Source organism: Cryptococcus depauperatus, chromosome 7, assembly GCF_001720195.1.
Source record: "Cryptococcus depauperatus CBS 7841 chromosome 7, complete sequence".
Taxonomy (NCBI): Eukaryota; Fungi; Basidiomycota; class Tremellomycetes; order Tremellales; family Cryptococcaceae; genus Cryptococcus; species Cryptococcus depauperatus.
The window spans coordinates 798,924-816,847 of record NC_089474.1 but is presented as its reverse complement, the minus strand read 5'-3'; the positions used below and the strand labels follow the sequence as shown (position 1 = coordinate 816,847).

Here is a 17,924-nt window from a genome sequence, read left to right as displayed (position 1 = left end):
CTTCTCATCATATTCTTTTTAAAAATCAATAAAAGTACGACAACAGCAACGGAAAGTATAAACAATGGCAGAAACAGCAGCATCTCCATCCGCTGCTCCTCAAGAGGGAGAAGAAAAGCTTTACACCCTAGAGATGCTCGCTCAACACAATACCAAAGAGAGTCTTTGGATGCTATTGCATAACAAGGTGTATGATGTGACTACTTTCATGGATGAGGCAAGTTCCTTTTCTCTTTGCTTTTGTATATGAGATAAGGAATTCCGGGATCACAGAGAAGTAGAAAAGCGTGGATCTCTTGAGTTTTTGAATGAAGGGATGACTTGAGCAAGGACGAACAGCAGACGATATCGCAGCTTCAATTGTTACAAATTCACTGACTTGCGCCTTCAACTAGCATCCTGGTGGTGATGAGGTTCTTCTGGAAGAAGCTGGTACGCCTTGCTCTGGCCTTATTACCGTCTTATGCCTAACAAAGTCTGTGTTCATCTATCAGGTCGAGACGCTACAGAAGCCTTTGAAGATGTTGGCCATTCTGATGAGGCTAGAAAAATGCTGCCCAAAATGTTTTTAGGAGAGTTCCAGGGCGGGGTGGGTCTTGTTCGCTCTTTGTCTCAGTACAAAGATTCAGAGGGTTATCATTTTTGCTAATGAGACAATCCACGTTGCTCTAGAACAATAACCAGGGGAAACCTTTCAGCCCTGCCGGTTTCTCTTCAGGCTCTTCACCTTCTGGGCAAGTTCTTCAACGTTTGCTATGCAGAAGATACAAGTTGACATACTGGATAGATTCCCAACCTGGACCATCCCGCTCACTCTTTTCATTGCTTATCTAGCTTGGCGAGTCTTCCTTGCTTAATTTAGGACATGTTTGCCTTATTATGGAGGAACTTGTAGATAGGATCCACAGATAGGGTATAGTGACTATGCGCATATCTATATAGAGTGTCCTGTTTGATCAGATCAAGTAATGAAGCTTAAAGATCAATCACATTCTGTGCATACAAGAGATAAACCGAAAGAATATAGAAAATTAAAAAGAACCGACATCTCATTAAGAACATGTTTTACACCTTTTTCTTCTTGTGGTCTATTCAGGATGATAATGTCAACACAAATAATTGTCTAGACCATCATAACTCACTCTTTCCTGTAACACTGGGTGTAGTATCTCTTGAGATTAGCCCTGATTTTAGTTCATCAATAGGACGTTTCTTCAAACAAGTTTGTCAGTTAATATAATGGCAAAGCGAACAAACTTCAGTCTGACCTTGCCCTTAGCTGGTTTCTTTTCATCTTCGACTTTGTCATCCTCTTTCATGACACACAGTAATAAAGTCTGTGCTCTCCTCCTGAGTTCTTCAGGTGTTCGGCTTTTGAAGAACCAGTCAAATCTATACCAACCGTCAAATTTCTTTATACAAACTTTAGAAAGAGATCCATTCTTACCTGAATAGAGGCCATTCTCCAATGTCTCTCTTGATCAACTCGTAACAATCATCTCTGTCGATACCGTGGTGATGCATCCTCACAAGCAAAAACCTATCCTCTTCGTCGCTGTATGCCTTTCCCTTATTCTGTCCATAGACAATTTTCAGCTCTTGTAAAGGGAAACGAGTGGCCTTGATTTTTCGATGCAAGGCATCGATACGATCTTGTTGCTCCTTGATCTTTTCCTCTCCAGCACGAACACGGTCCATAATTCTTTCCCAGTCTGGTCAACAAATCAGTGTTGGCTGGTTTCGCATGCTGTAAAAAGTCTTACCTTTGAGTTCTTTGTACTTCTCAAAGAAAACCTTGGCATATTCACGTACCTCCTCCTCTGTCCTGTCTACTACGTCGCTAACGACTTTATCCATATCGTGCCTTCCATATTTTTCCAAAGCTCTTATAAAGGATTGGAAATGTCTGCGTTGCCAATCATGAAATCCTTCGCCAACGAGAGTTTCCTTTTCAGCGAGCTCGTCTTCTGTCAGAGGTACAGCTACAGTCACTTAAGCAACTGGTGTACAAAACAACACTATCAAAGTACACATACCATTGTCAATTCTCTCTTGCTCTTCCCTAGCCTCAGCTTCGACCTGTTCTTGAGTCTCGCCCTCCTCAGGCTCTCTTGTAGGTACTTGGTAGTTAACAGTTTTTCTGTGCCAGTCGGTCTCCTTGTTTTGCAATTCAGCAAGTCGAGGTGGATAAAACTGAAAGTCGTTGACAACTACCTGTTTAGGAGCACGGACAACCTTGGGTTTATCTGACTTGGGTCCACCAGTCTTGAGGGAGTCTCGATAGTATTGATCAATAGAATAATTCATCTTGCGTTCTCTTTTTGATGGCTCAATCCAGAGTAAAGGACGTTTTGCCTGTTTATTACCATAGTCTTCACCTTCCCAGGTATTGACCAGACTCTCAGATTTGAAGTTGTTTAAGGCGTCGAGATCGAGGCCAGCATACTTTTTATTGATTTCCTTGGTTTTTTCCTCTCCCCGTCGAATGATCTCATCGATGTGATCGTCAATCAACATGCTCTCATTGTTGTTGATGATTTTTTCTGCTCCGTGTTGTATCATATCAAGCAGTTCGTCCTTGTTCTGGCCCACTTTAGCAGTTTGCTGAGCTCGCCCTTCTTGAATAACTAGCTGGTCGAGTTTGAGTTTTTGAGTAGCTCTTTCAAGGATTCTTTCTTCTACAGCATCCTGAGTAATAAACCTAAAGACATAAACTTGCTTTGTCTGTCCAATACGATGGGCTCGGTCCATAGCTTGTAAATCAGCTTGAGGATTCCTGTTTCCGGTATTATAAGCAGCTGTTACTGATCATGGACTAAGCTGGGACTTACCAATCAGAGTCGAACAACACGACAATATCGGCAGTGACAAGATTGATACCTAATCCGCCAGCTCGGGTTGTCAAGAGGAATACAAACTTCTCGCTGCCTGGAGCGTTGTATTCGTCGATGGCAGTTATACGATCTTCATGAGCTGTGCTACCATCGATACGACAATATTCTAAATGGAAATTATTCAAGTCCTAATGAAATGATGGATGATGCTTACGGTGACCTCGAAACTGACAATAATCTTCCAAAATGTCCAACATTCTACTCATTTGGGAAAAAATGAGCACTCTCGAACCTTTGATCTTCATAGACTTGAGTAATTTGTCAAGAATAACCATTTTGCCGGCATTGTCAATGAGATGCTGGTCGGTGGTAAAAGGGGGGCCTGGTTCGGCGCCGTCAAAAACTTCAATGTCTGATCAGTACATTGTCGTTGCGGATAGAGGTCTGACAGTATCTACGGTAAGGATGATTGCAACACTTTCGAAGTTGCATGACGATATTGAGTAATCTTGTTTTGCCTTCTTTTTTACCTGCCATACCTGTCATACTGTCAATACAGCCTCTTTGGTCAAATCATTAGGTACGTACCGTTGACCGCATCGATGTCTTTTTCTAATAAAGACTTGTACCACTTTCTCTGCATTTCTGTCATACCGACATATAGATTAACTTCCTTCTTAGGCAACAGGGAATGCTCAACATCGGCTTTGACTCGCCGAAGCAAGAAAGGTCGAAGAACTTTGTGAAGCTGTTTCACAACAGCATCAGGGTCGGACACATCCTTAGTCTTGAACCATGCATCAAAATCTTCGCTACATGTACGGATTAGAGCCCATAATTGATGGACAGAAGTTCAGACCTACCTGGAAGAGAAAACATCTGGCAAGATGAAGTTTAACAAAGCCCACAATTCTTGCAAATTGTTTTGCAAAGGTGTACCGGTAATCAACATCCTACCTCGACTAACGAATGTTCTGATGATCTGGGAGAGAAGCGAATCTACATTTTTTATACGATGAGCTTCGTCAATAATGATGTATTCCCAAGAAAATCTTTTGAGTGTCGATTTTTCACGAAGACACATTTCATATGAGGTAATAAGGACATCAAAGTCTTGTGTTAAGATCCGTTTGCTGATGAGCTCGGCTCTGTCTTCCTTAGTTCCCTGGAGGACGACAACATTGAAACCAGGTACCCATTTGGCAACCTCTCGTGCCCAGTTATCGAGAGTGGACTTTGGAACAATGATAAGATGAGGGCCTGTGATACCGAGATGAAATTTGAGATAACCGAGGAACGAAATCGTCTGAAGGGTTTTACCCAGACCCTTTGGGAGAGGGGGATCAGCACCACAATTAATGGGAGGTAAATTGCACAAACCATCTCATCAGCAAGAATACCATTGATACCGTTGTGATGTAGAGAAACCATCCAATTGAGACCTTGGACTTGATAATCTCTCATTTTCCCATTTTTGACGTCTATAGTGATGTCTTGAGCATTGACACATTGCGATGATTAATTGGAAACTCACAAGGAGGACTTTCTTCAAACACAAAAGGTTCATTATCATCAGTATTATCCTTCAACAGCTCTTCGTCTTCCTCTTTTTCGGACTTGCGATGCCGGTTGTCGCTAATACAATGCAATTAAGATACAATAAGTTAATTAACGGACATACTTACTTGGCCTTCTTTTTACCTCTACTAGCCTGTTGAGCCAATTGCTCGTCCAACATTTTAGAGAACTCAGGTTCACGTTGTTTCTGTAAAGACTTTTGAGCTTGGCTCTGTTTCTGCTGAACAACAACTCACTTTGAGGTCGATGAAATGCTGGAATAATTCTGTCTGCCCCAAAAGATAATTGAACCTTTTCATTGAATCTGCAAACTATGATCGAGTTAGCTTCTTTGCTATACAAAAAATGCCTCACTTTAGCCTGTTCAATTGCGTCTCTCTTCTTGCCAATCTCTGCATGTTGAGCTTTCTTCTCGGCTGCCTGAATCTTTTTCGCAGCTGCTTGAGCGGCACGCTTAGTTGTCGTAGGAGCTGCACCCTACGACAAAACGAACGCATTAGTCTTTAAGCTTGTCCTTCATATTTTCCCTTGTAAAATCAACAAACGCATGCTTTGACCAAGCAAGCAAGCTTATGTCGCCCAAAGCAGACGCCTGACGCGTAAAGTGATGTTAACGCACCTTGTCTCCTGTTAACCCTTCCTCGTCCAACTCATCCTCTCCAAGCTCGTCTTCCTCGTTCTCTTCCTCTTCTGGTGTTTGAGGCGCAGTGTTTATGTGTCTTGCATCTTCAGAAGCAATAACTGATGGCTAGTGAAATCAAATTAGCTCGAGTTGATAATGACATGAGTTTTCGATGTCCTCTCCGGTAAACCATCATTCTTAGCCAAATTTGCGAAGTATGGCTTTCCGTGACGGCTGCGAGTCTCAGCGGCAACACTCACAGCACGAGATACGCTCAAATCGCGTGAGTTTGGAACATAATCTGATAGTTTGTCCTCTTCAGTATTGTTGCTTGGGTTTGCTGCGTTACTCGCTGCCAATAAAGGATTCTAGGATAAAGTCAGAAAGGTCTATTACAGCAGCTTATGAACGACTTGCCATGTTGAGGGTTGAGAAAGGATATAAACAAATAAAAAGAAAAGAAATGGATAAAGAAACCGTTTAATACTTGTACATTTGTTTTGTTTGATGGGGGGAACAAATCAAACGGAATTTATTGAATCTCCGTGATGCCTGTTCTACAACAGCTTTTAATCACGATCTAACCACATTTTATTCTACAATTCATCAATGTCCAGTTCAAAAGACACTTTTGATCTTCGCGTACGTCTTCAACTACCATCTGGGTTACGATCTGAAATCAGGCCAGGCTGAAGAAGACGCTGCTCGGAGACTCAATGTCGGAAGAGTACAGCCATCCGCTGCACTATCAGGTGTCAACTCTAGAGCAAAGCACAGCGAATTGATTGGGAAGCCGTATCTCCGTCAAAAAGTAGAAAACACCTGTATGTCTCTGTATTTTGAAAGCAGGCATTGACCTTGCGTTTTTTAAAGCTAGAAATCATGGGATCAAGTTTGATGATGAATCGGCTTTGTATCTTAGTAGCGCGATAGAGAGTTCTTTGAGGTCACTCATCAATCTTTCTCAATCAGCGCAAATTCACCGCACAACTGCCTCACATCTCCATACACCGCCTATATGTTTAAACGGATCAACGAGAGGGAAGCCTGCCAAACCAATGTGGTCACATTCCCTCAGGGATAATCCAAACGCGGTTTTGGAGGCATTAAATAGAAGGAACAGAGATGCAGAACAAGAGTTCAGAAAGATGAGGATGGATAGGCTAGCTAAAGATGCAGAAAATCAAAAAGCAAAAGAGCGTCAGAAAGAGCGTGAAAGGGAAGCAATGCAGGAAACCCAGGAAGAGCATTCCCTGGTGCCAGTGAGCCCAATAGGCCTACCAACCGCAGAAACAAGTACACCTGGTACACCATCCAAACCAGTCTTCGGTGCTGTCAAAGAGACGCCCAAGGGTATGTCTACTCCTATGACATCTACTAGTAAAAAGAAATCTTCCAAGAAAGCTGCTCGAGACGTTTCTGCTGAGGTTCAGCACAAAATGACCAATCTTACTGCTATGCGATCTGTTGGAATGGGTAAAAAATATGGATGGATGATAGGGAGCCAGCCAGCAATCAGTAGTCCCTTAACAGGAAAAAAGAGGAAAGCGGACGGGGAGAGCAAAGAAGAAACTATGAAGAAAAGCCCGTTATCCCAAGGGAATGTGGCGAATGCACCAGCAGATAGACCATCAAAAAAACCAAGAGCAGTACCCGTACCGGCGAGGCGTATGATTGCTATAGCTACACCACCTTTACCCCATTCTACCTCCATCAGCTCTCAATCTGATAAGGAGCCTCAAAAGGTGTCTGACGATGAGGCTCTGACGCTGATTGATGTCGCCTTTGCACTTGAACATGGCGGTCTGGGAGCTGCCGGCGGACAAGGTATAGGTAGTGTGGCCGGTGAGGTTTTACAGCGTCTTTGGGCAAGAGGAGGGCCCTACTCGGATAACAAAAGGTGATAGGTTTAGATGAATGAGTGAACTATATGTAACAGTCGTACGGATGCGTATACTTTACATAAGCCTACAACACAACATAGTACAATATACAAATTATAGAAAATCTTGGTCAGGTTACCATTCGTCCAAGCCAAAACTAAGCATTGTCCAGAGTTCACCGTGGTTCCCCATGCTCAATGTTTCGACTCCTTCTTTTAATATAGAGACGCTTTGATTAAGTTTCTCTTTAATCCTCTCAAGTCGACGGCATAGCATTATATTGTCAGGTAATTCTTCACCTTGGCTCTTTTTTGCTATTCTTTCGTGAGCAATATGAGGATCGTCTATTTGGGGAGGCTGTAGACGAGCAGGCCTTCTACGTTTAGTGACAAATTGAGGTGTTGTTTGAGTTAGTGCTGGACGGCTTGTCCACTGTGTAAAACAATCTGAAACGGGACCACACTGATTAAGGATAATTTGGATATGTTCAAGAAGATCAGAAGATGAGGGATTCAAGAAACAGCAGTCTTGCAGTGTTCTTGTACTACAAACAATAATCAACATTGGTCAACTAGTCATGGATGTTTATAAAGCGGGAAAACATACTGTTCTAATTCTAATTTAATGATTGATCTCAGAGATGCCACCTTGTCAAGTTTAGCGCGAAACTCTATCGTTTGGCTTTCAATAACCTGCATCGTCAACCAAAAGTAAATCGTACTACATCAAGGGAAAATTAGTGTTAATAAATATGCGTTCGTGACACGATTGATTAGTTTTTGCTCACTTGAGTAACCACAAAATTTTGTTTCTTATACGACACAAAAATTGCAATTCTTTTCCCTCAGTATTCGTATGACATTGTTTCAACAGTTCCTTATCCATGTGTTTTGTTTCCACAAGTATGAAACGTCCCATACAGAGTTGAACAAGAAAACTAAAAACCTCTGATCGATAGCCAACAGTAGTAGGGGTCAGCAGCTGTGATAGGGGAAAGGGGACCTGGTAAATGAGTCATTGTCAGTCAAGATTGTTCATAAGCATGAAGCTGAAGAATTAGTAAATACCTGGTAATTTATGCGAACAGTACTAAGAATACGAGGGCCGAGATACGCCTCTTGTGGTCTGATCGTCATGACGTGGAGTGCCATAGGATTCATCCATCCAGCCTGTCTCTGGTCGATGGCATCGCGAAGCGTGTTAGTTAAAACTTGAAAATCCATCCATTTTTCACCCTTGTGAACCTACAGAGCATTTCGACCATCAGCCTCTTTTGTTGATTAGCTGTTTAGAACGTAAGTACACACCTTTCTGAAAAGTTTGTCCGTCCAATCTTGAATGACCTCATGTCCTCGAAGAAACATCGTTCCCTCAATTGCATCCAAATGCTGTTTCAGTCCGCACTCTTCGTCTATCATTTTTCGCAATTTAAACAGAACAAGTTGACATTTTGGCGTTAGATAGCGATTGATAGATTCGTTAATGTCTTTCCACTCATCACATGGGATGGGTAAATCATCCAAAAGCGAGGCAGATAAAACTTCTCCAAGAGTAAGCCATTCTATGTCGGTACCGACGTTTGAGCATCCCAAAAGACCCTTTAGTAAACCACGGGCCTTTCCAGTCTCCATTATGAGTTCTCCCATCTCATCGCCAATCCACATAGGCCATCCTTCTTGATTCACGACATAGCCACATTCCCAAAAATCTTCGTCAACCCAAGAAACATCCTTGTCTCGTTTGATGAAGAATTCTGGATCTAAGGCTCTTTCTTCTTTGGCAATATCAGGTGGAAACAAGGAAAAGGCAGCTGTTTCTGGATCGGTAAGAGAAGGAGATAATGGCATACCTTGCTCAATCCAAGCACCAAGGATCTTCCAAGTTGGTTGCGCTGTTAGGCGAAAGACATGGTGTAAAGTTTGTAGGTTTTGATGGTCGTCCGTTACGAGAAATGAGGTGATAGAAGTATATATAAGGTTAAGGAGTAAGGTGGGAGAATGTGAATGAGGTATGAAGGCTGCTAAGATACGCAGTAAAGGAACTTGCGTCTTTTCGACTTCGTGATTAAGAATCAAAGGAGTTGCGGCTATATGGAATAGCTCAGAAGATTGTGTACAAGCAGTGCCAATGGTGCAGTGAGCTTCATGATCAGATAACCAAGAGTCATATCTTTCCATGATATCCCGACAAGCCTCAGCAAAGGCACATTGAGTTTTATTAAAGGCTTGTTTTGCTCGATCTGAGCAGATATGATCGTTGCAAGACTGAAGAGTGCTAGACACAAAATGGCGGATCCCTGACGCCAGAGCAGCATGGGATTTGAACTTGTTCAAAATGCCTTGTAACGTCTTTGGTGAAAAAGATTGAACCTGTGGATGTTTGGGAGCAGTCTGACTGAAGTGTCAGGCAAATGATAACAAAGGGTTTGAATGCCAAAATTGTGGCTCACACGACAATAACCTTTGCTATCAAAGATAAAAAACAAGCCAGGACGACCTGACAAGGCGTACAACAATTCTCTTTGAAATTCACTAGCAGAGATAACCTATGTTGAGTATCAATAAGGGTATGCCGTGGAATTCTCCTATGGCCAACCTTTGGTCTGTCTGTTGAGGTTGTTGATTTGAAGATTTCATATGCTATGGCTGCGTTGCTGTTCTCTTTGGCTAGAATCAGCCCCTAAGACCAATTTGAGGTGATATTCTTACTGGTAATAATATCCTTCCACCCATAAAGAGCTATGTCCATGTCCTGTATCTCTTTTTGTTGTATCCAATATCCTCTCTTTAGCCTTGTAAGTTCTTCTATCGCCCTTTTAGCTTCTTCTCTAGCATTCTGATCTCTTCTCTCTGCTTCTTGATTCTTTCTGTCACGCCTGAGAATAAGACTACTTGGCGTTTGCACTTCCTCCTCGAAGGGGCTTTCTTCATTATCGGAAGTAGAATCTTCAGCTTCAGATTCCGTCCAACCATGCTTCACTTCTTCGTCCCACACTTCTCCCGGATCGAATGGATTTTCTTCCATTATCTGTCGAAACAAGATTTGTTCTGGAGTAGGACCAGGAATGGGGAGGCGGCGAAGATACTCGTAGGCAACTTCATGTATTTGTTTTGTGGGCCGTTGAGCTAATTTTAGCTAGATGTTGGAATGCATCAGTACATCTGCCCCCCTAAATTAAAATCTCAAGCCTACCAATAAGCAAACATGTTGAGGCAGATTGTCCATCTTGATAGGGATGGTTTCGTCCCATATCTCTCTAACATTCTTGTGGTCGTTGAGCTGCTTTAAATTTTTCTCCAGGGCATTCGCTAAATCATCATGCACCCTAACCCTAGCTACCTTTGCAAGGCCTTTGATTGAACTGGACACCTCGTTCCATTCCTTGCGGGCACTACCATTAGTGTCTACATCAAGTCGAGACCTGACCTTGGCCGACAACTGACTGAGTTTTCGATGGCTAGACGGATTAGATGTAGAAGATACTATAGAACGAGTAAGTTGTGCGGCAAGGTCTGTCTTTGTATCGTCAGTGCTGTCCATTGTTAATGTTACAGATGATGATTAGTTTTAAAGGCGACGCGTTAGAGAGATATAAAATAAATAAATAATGGCGGAGACGTTTGAATCTCCATTGCCGGAAGCAAAGGAAGGCGCGTCAAAAGCTGTCACGATTATAAAGAATTGGTTTACAGTCTTGGAAGATTTTCGACCGAAAGAATTTTCACTTTTTCTCCTCATTGCTGTTGCAAGCAACTTCGGTATGCCGTCTTCTCTAGACCTCGCCGCCGAGGTTGAGTCAGTCCTCAAAGCAAGGCGAGAGGTCCAGGAGAAGCCAAATAACGACGTCCTCCTCCTTGTCTTCCAATACCTTGTATCACAGTCTACTTCAAATTCAAGCGCGGCGCTGAGTGAAGAACATTGGTATTGCAGAAAGACATCTACGCCGCTCGTCAGAGAGGCCGCAACTTATTTAATATTTCTCTTCGCATTTCAGCGGCAAGGTACATCAAAAACATGGGTAGATAAACTGGAAGTGATTCTTGGATCTTGCGAAGGATGTGCGAGGGGGTTTGCAGCTGCTAGGCGGCTTCTTGGAACGAGGCAAGTTTCCTTTTCATTGGTTCTGGCATGACTATATTGTTTCATAGGTATCTGTCCGATTGGCCTATACATGTCAAGGAGAAATTCTTTGCCGCTGTTGACCGATGGCAGAGTGGCCTTATCATTGCTGTATCAGCAAGAGCGGTCGATCCAGGGTATAGAAAGGCGGCTTCTAGAGGACACGCTCTCTATTCTCTTCCACTGCCGATTCTCCAACTGTTGTTGGGCGAACCATCGTTACTATCAGACCCTGGCGTATCCAAGTTGCTTGAAGATGTCTTTCAATCAGAAGATCCTCCCCCTGCGAATTTAGCTGCTTTGGGGATATCGCCTGTTCATGCTCGTCTTTTGTCTTCTCAAGACTCGAATAAGCGCCAATGGTGTATTAATCAGCTGCGAATGTTGGCCCGTCGGCCCATTAGTTTTGACGATTGGTGCTCACTGGACATTGGGGTCGAGATTCAGGAGCTATTCAATGATAGGTATCTGGATGGAGACATTCGGTGGGGCATTATCAAGTCTGTTATTGAAGAGAAGGTTCTCGATCAAGAGACTATAGAAAAAGGTCTTTTAGGGGGTCAAGTTAAGACTGAAGTAAACGCAAAAACAGGTAGAGGGCTCATGTCGGTGTTAAGCGGTCTATTGAATAGTGACGTCCCCTGTTGGTATCACCATTTTTCCTATGTTTTCTCCTGCTTACTTTACTAGATTTTCCAGCCGTATTTTCATGTTTTGCGTCCCTCCTCTGTGCCTCACCTACTCGACATGTCTGGCTTTTTGACCCATCTCCCGAGCTTCCACATACATTGCTGTCAGAACTGCGGGCTAATCCAACTTTCCAAACATTTCTGGGAGATCAATATTTCAACGTTTTTCACCCAGATAAACCGGCAATAAATACAGTAGAATTGCGTTTTCAAAAGGACAAGGTGGACAATAAGCGATATGTTAGTTCATTGAACTGGTTGGGTGGTTTCATATTATCGGTGATGGATATGGAACAGAGTAGGGCATGCCAGTCAGGCGAAAGCAGAAACGTAGGCTTTGCCTTTGCAGCAACATTGGCGGTAGCTATGAACATGGTTTTCCAGGAGCTACAGCATACTAGATTGTCGAGCAATTTGCGCTCTACTGCTTCACGTTTCGGGTTCGAGGTTAGCGTTCTCTGGGTATAGACTGATTGTTCCACTAACTCCTGATTCTAGGCTCTCATATGTGTATACGAACAACTTAATCAAAATACTGATCCTGCATTCGATAAAGTCATGACATCAACTCTTAACCTTCACTCTGGTTTTATCACTACCGTTGCTTTCCGTCCGAATAACCATCCGTCGCCAATCTGGTCAGAGAGTCGTCAGGCTGCACGGCATCTGCTGACAATGATCTTTCAAGCCGATGCTCAGTCCATTAGACATTGCTTTCTATCATTGGCTGAAATATCTTACAAAGAAAAAAAACGCATGCGTAAGAAGAGTAAAGGCATTGGCGTTCCCTCTCCCAACAAAGTAGAATATTTGCCCCTTTTGAACGTCAGAAATGAGTTATGGTCCATGGCATATGACGCTTTATCACCAGCTGATGCTTCAGGTGCTGCAGTATTGATCCAATCACTTGCTTTCATTTCTCATTTAGAGTTGTTGGATCGTTCTGGTTCGTGGTCACATCATGGTTTAGAAGAAGTGGTCAAGAAAGAAGAATGGATCAAAGGAATTCAAGTTATCAATTCAGCACTCAGAGCGACTCGTGAATCATTCCATCGCGTAATCGAGGCTCTAGCTAGTCAAGCAGACTCTGTCATCATCCGCCCGTTGTGGAATGAGCCTGGAATACCTCAAACCATGATCATTCTTCTGTTATCTCCCGACGACGAAATACATACACCCGTAATCAGCGTCATCCAACAATCCTTCGAGGAGGTTGATGATAGGAGCGACTGTTTTCGCGCAATTCTTCGCGAATACCCTGCCATGGCGGTGGACGGGCTAAACGTCTTCCTTCACACCTTCCTTGAGACAGCAAAAGTTACTCCGGAATCGTGTTCACTTGCCAAATGGATGGTCCGTTGTTTTCACGACGTTCTTGAGGTCCTATGTAGACCGTCCGGATCATCTGAGCCATTCCTCCAGTCTATAGAATTCCTCTCTTTCTATTGTGATGGCAAGAGCATGGCAAAGCGGCTAGAAGAGTTGTGGAATCTTATGACAATTTCGCTGGCTCTTATCTTCAAACGCACGCTAGATTGGGCACCATATTTTGACAATGAAGTCATGGTGGATTGGATGCGTGACGCTCTGATTTTTGGTCGCCAAATGACAGATCATCTCAGATCGTTCGAAGCGGCGATACTGGGTACAAGCTTGAATGTGAGCGACAATGCGTTGGGAACCCCAGCAAAACAAAGTATGGTGGGGAAAAAAATGATTAAACAACTAGAGATAGTTTTGACGGATCTTATCTTGTGGATCAGATTGACCGAGTAGGTATTTCCGTGTTAACTTTTTTAAATTCACTCAAAATGTTTTACAGTGTTGAAACACTTTTTCAGACTCACCAATTTGTGAAGACTATCTTGAGTCGCATCAGTAAAACATCCACCAACCTCTCCAAGAATCCTGCTCTCGAGAAGGCCCTACTTGACATTGATAAATTCTGTCGCAAGGCTTCCCGAAGTTTCACAAGCCGCCTGACAGATGATTTGCTTTCTGAGTTGTCAGAGCTGCTTGAACCCTTCAGTGTAGAAGATCCTTCAGAAGTGCAGTTCATCAAGAAAGTCGACCTAAAGCCATTATCAAATGTAGGAATGTCGCACGAGCCAATATCAAAGACCTCAAAAATGATCGAGGCAAAACAGACAATCCGCAACGCTTTTACAGAGATGATGAAAGCGTCAGGTAGCCAGCCGGCTTATACTAGCAAAGCGCCCAATTATCGAAATGTCAAGCCTGCCGTGTCATCAAAAACTGATCCTCATGATTTCGAGAACGATGACTTCTTGAGCAAGATTTCTGCTTCAGATCTTGATATTATTGAAAAACGAGCAATTATGAAAGATGCGGGGAAACAGGGTACCATAAAACCTTCTGTACAATCCAAGCTACAAACCTCGGCCCGAGCTCTTGCTCCTTCCAGTAGACTTCATCTTGACCTCACTTCGAAGCCGCCTCCACCTAAGTATTCTTCTTCCTTCCAGTCTAAAGTCATGAAGGAACTTAGGAGAGAGTATCAAACGTCCTTGCAAGACCGTAGAAGAGCCGAGTTGGGACAAATAGCACCTAAACTACCCACAGCTTCGACACTTGGAACAGGTCTAGGTGCTTATACTGGTCCTCTTGAATCAAACCCTCCCAAACCGGCTGACAGTGGATCCAGCGCCTCAGATTCGTCTGAGGACGAAGACACAGTTCTCAAGCGTCTTTCCACTAAGCAAAAGGCACTTCCAAAACCAGTTAAAACAGTTGCGGAAAAGAGATCTATTAAGATTCTTGAAGATCCTCTAGCAGATATACAAAGACGTAACGAAGAAAGGCGTGCGAAAGCGCACGCGACAAAAATGAGACTCAAACCTGACTTCGCTCAGCTATATCGTTATATTCTGGCATGGGACCCCAGTCACAGTGGTCCCATGGCACCTCATACTGCCAAGTTTGCTAGTGAATTTTCAAATATGCGCACGGTTCCTACTACATTTGAAAATGTCAAGCAATATGAGCAAATCATGTTGCCTCCATTTTTGCAGGAGCTTTGGGCGCAATGTAGAATAGACCAAGGTCAACCCGGAGTGACAATACCTGTAGAAGTAGCTTCAAGACAGTACGAAGACGATTTTATTGAAATTGATCTCTCTATCAATGGCGGAGGTGGTTTCTACTGCAATGATACAGATTTGGTCGTCTTGGAGCAACCAAAGAATCCCAAATCGATCTTCGCAAAAGTCACGGCTTTCAAGCAACATCATAAAAGCTCAACTGTGCGGGTTAGGATCTCGTCAATTATGGATCAGAGGGAGTTGTGCGGGAAGGCGAAGTGGCAGATGAGAAAGCATGTGTCGTGAGTAATGATTTCGTTTGCTTACCGTCATCTGGTCTGACATCACATGAATTAGCCTAAGTACAGCCATCCGAGAGTTTGGAGCCTTGAAAGGTTTGCCATGGTACGAACCAAGCCTCTTGTCCGATATTCTTGCTGGCCGAGGCACTGCCATGCCGAAACTCTCCTTCCCTGTTGTTGACGAAACTATGAAATCACTCAATCTCAATGAACCTCAGGCCAGAGCCGTGCTTGGTGCGATGGAAGTAAAAGGATTTGCTCTCATTCAAGGGTGAGCACCTAAGCGCTGCATATTAATGAATAACGAAAATTAACTTGTTCACAGCCCCCCTGGTACGGGCAAGACGAAAACCATTAGTGGACTGATTGCAAAATTCATGTCAGAGCGCAAAGTGCCAATGACCGTGGATGGACAATCAACAATTAGACCAAAGCTTCTTGTTTGTGCACCAAGTAATGCTGCCATTGATGAAGTGTGTAAACGTCTAATTCTTGGCGTTCCAAATCCTGACGGTGGTCAATTCATTCTCAACATTGTTCGTGTTGGTATTGACGCTTCAGTGAACATTGCGGTCAAAGACGTCTCTTTGGATAATCTTGTGGAATCAAAAGTAAATCTTGGTACTGGGAAATCAGAAGGAGAATATGCCAGGATTCAGACCGAGCTGGATGATGTCAAACAACAGATCAAAGACAAACAAGAGATTATCAGATTGGCGCAAGACCATGATGAGAAGCGCAAGACTTTGGAGAATGACTACCATGCGCTCATCACTAGGCGTACTCAACTTGGTCAAGCGTTATCAAAAGCCAAGGATGCGGCGCGAGATGCCACTCGATATCTCGATGGTGCTCGACGCGCTGCTAGAGATCAGATATTGAATGAAGCAGATATTGTTTGTGCTACTTTATCTGGCGCTGGCCATGAAACTCTTGCTGCACATACCTTTGAAACAGTGATTATCGATGAAGCGGCTCAGGCCATTGAATTAAGTTGTCTTATTCCGTTGAAGTATGGGTGTAGACGATGTATTATGGTTGGAGGTGCGTAGACGGAGTTGCAACAAGGACCAAGTCATCAAGCTGATGCCATGTAATTATACGTGTAGATCCTAATCAATTGCCGCCAACGACATTCAGTACTGACGCCGAGAGATTACATTATAATAAAAGTTTGTTTGTTCGTATGACCAAGCATAGTTCTTCCCAAGTGCAACTGCTCAGGTATGTCACAAACAGATTGGATGAACATACAACTGAGAAGCGTTTGTTCCAAGCATTCAATATCGAATGCACCCCTTCATTTCGGAACTCCCTTCAAAAGTGTTTTACGATGGTCGACTCAAAGACGGTCCTGATATGGTCTCAAAAACCTCGGCTATTTGGCATGAAAGAAATATCTTTGGTCCCTACCGTTTCTTCCATGTTGATGGAACCGAAATCAAAGCAGGTACTTCGACCAAAAACCCAGATGAGGCACTCGCCGCCGTTGAGTTATATCGCCGTCTGAGCGCTGATTTTGGCACGAAGATTAATCTAGCAATGAGAGTCGGTGTAATCACCATGTACAAAGAGCAGTTATGGGAGTTGAAGCGTAAATTCACACAGGCTTTTGGGTCAACGGTATTAGAGCTTGTTGAGTAAGTCATGCTAATATCTCATATATCTATAAAACACTGAGCATAGGTTTGCATTAGGTTCAACACAGTTGACGGTTTTCAGGGTCAAGAAAAAGACATAATTATCTTGTCATGCGTCCGATCAGGTCCTAATCTTCACCGCATTGGTTTCCTGAAAGACATTCGACGAATGAATGTAGCCCTTACTCGTGCTAAAAGCTCTTTGTTTATTTTTGGAAGTGCTTCGACGCTTGAAAGAAGTGATGAGCGCTGGAAAATCATTGTAAGAGATGCCAAAGATCGAGGCTTCTTCATCAATGTGAGTCTGCCCCATCTACTGTCTCTTTATGCTCTTATGCAAATATCTATCAGTATACATCGACAACCTTTAGTGCTGTAAACATCGAGTCTACACCTAGGAAGATAAAAAATATACCAGTATCGAAGAGCAGGACGCAATCTGCTCGAAAATCACCCACTGCCACTCCAGATCTTTTGTTACCCCCCAAGATTATGGTCAAAGATATTTCTAACTCTGCAAAGTCGAAGAGCGTTTCAAGTGAAGATCTGACAAAGGAAATAAAGAAAAAACGCAAGTCCTCGGATTCGAGCCCTTCCAACACCGTTGAAAGCAAAAAAAGTGTCGTATCGTCCAAGCCTCCTTCTATTGAACCCCAGGCTCTATCTAAACCAAATCCTCCTGTACTTCCTCATAGTGGTCTCCCGAGACCGAGACTGCCAAGCTTGTCCCATTTGGCACCTTCAAGGGCTCCAAGACCTCCGCCTCCAGAAGATGTCATTTTTATAAAGAAGAAGAAAAAAGTAAGTGTTGTTTGATGAACCATGTTTTGTTGACTTGTCTAGAGACCAAATCACGTTAATCATCAAACTCATCAGTAATACGCATTTGCATGTGAGCGAATCATTCATTGTGTCAAAACATTCACGTCACCAAATTTGACCACCTTGAGGAGAATAATCAAACCATTGTTCTCTATTAAGCATCATTGCATCCGATGAGCCTCATTTGCTTACTCACGTTGTAAAGTATTAGCATCATAACATCTACTGTTTTGCATTATAGTCATCCAACATGCATTCTGGCATCAGCATTGGTATCTCTCAACGCCTTTGGACAAGAGCAATCAAAATCGAAAAACGATATGGCAGTTTCGGTTCTGAATATAAAAAGCCAAACAATTACTTGACTGGGTCTGAACTGACACATCACAGTGTT

General features: G+C 43.1%; 5 protein-coding genes across 5 annotated transcripts; 3 read left to right on the top strand and 2 right to left on the bottom strand.

The window, feature by feature from the left end:
* Positions 1 to 64: 64 nt before the first annotated feature.
* L203_105648 (uncharacterized protein) lies at positions 65 to 857 on the top strand (the record flags this gene model as incomplete). Its single annotated transcript, XM_066215015.1, has 5 exons — positions 65 to 217; positions 396 to 432; positions 495 to 589; positions 673 to 734; positions 788 to 857. The coding sequence occupies 5 exons, from the start codon at positions 65 to 67 to the stop codon at positions 855 to 857; spliced, it is 417 nt and encodes a 138-aa protein (XP_066071112.1).
* Positions 858 to 1,065: 208 nt separating this feature from the next.
* L203_105647 (uncharacterized protein) lies at positions 1,066 to 5,454 on the bottom strand (the record flags this gene model as incomplete). Its single annotated transcript, XM_066215014.1, has 19 exons — positions 1,066 to 1,088; positions 1,143 to 1,212; positions 1,269 to 1,392; positions 1,448 to 1,712; positions 1,764 to 1,982; positions 2,037 to 2,776; positions 2,832 to 3,000; positions 3,049 to 3,237; positions 3,293 to 3,373; positions 3,423 to 3,646; positions 3,698 to 4,161; positions 4,215 to 4,315; positions 4,369 to 4,469; positions 4,520 to 4,599; positions 4,649 to 4,723; positions 4,767 to 4,889; positions 5,032 to 5,160; positions 5,295 to 5,386; positions 5,448 to 5,454. The coding sequence occupies 19 exons, from the start codon at positions 5,452 to 5,454 to the stop codon at positions 1,066 to 1,068; spliced, it is 3,276 nt and encodes a 1,091-aa protein (XP_066071111.1).
* Positions 5,455 to 5,643: 189 nt separating this feature from the next.
* On the top strand, positions 5,644 to 6,938 carry L203_105646 (uncharacterized protein; the record flags this gene model as incomplete). Its single annotated transcript, XM_066215013.1, has 3 exons — positions 5,644 to 5,676; positions 5,723 to 5,858; positions 5,908 to 6,938. 3 exons carry the CDS (start codon positions 5,644 to 5,646, stop codon positions 6,936 to 6,938), a joined length of 1,200 nt encoding a protein of 399 aa, XP_066071110.1.
* Positions 6,939 to 7,052: 114 nt separating this feature from the next.
* On the bottom strand, positions 7,053 to 10,457 carry L203_105645 (uncharacterized protein; the record flags this gene model as incomplete). Its single annotated transcript, XM_066215012.1, has 9 exons — positions 7,053 to 7,461; positions 7,524 to 7,637; positions 7,705 to 7,919; positions 7,985 to 8,161; positions 8,225 to 9,307; positions 9,367 to 9,462; positions 9,513 to 9,577; positions 9,626 to 10,052; positions 10,110 to 10,457. 9 exons carry the CDS (start codon positions 10,455 to 10,457, stop codon positions 7,053 to 7,055), a joined length of 2,934 nt encoding a protein of 977 aa, XP_066071109.1.
* A 67-nt stretch (positions 10,458 to 10,524) lies between these two features.
* L203_105644 (uncharacterized protein) lies at positions 10,525 to 17,587 on the top strand (the record flags this gene model as incomplete). Its single annotated transcript, XM_066215011.1, has 12 exons — positions 10,525 to 11,018; positions 11,066 to 11,679; positions 11,727 to 12,172; positions 12,224 to 13,497; positions 13,548 to 15,068; positions 15,124 to 15,339; positions 15,394 to 16,112; positions 16,178 to 16,292; positions 16,346 to 16,708; positions 16,766 to 17,006; positions 17,060 to 17,509; positions 17,552 to 17,587. The coding sequence occupies 12 exons, from the start codon at positions 10,525 to 10,527 to the stop codon at positions 17,585 to 17,587; spliced, it is 6,489 nt and encodes a 2,162-aa protein (XP_066071108.1).
* Between the last annotated feature and the right edge of the window lie 337 nt (positions 17,588 to 17,924).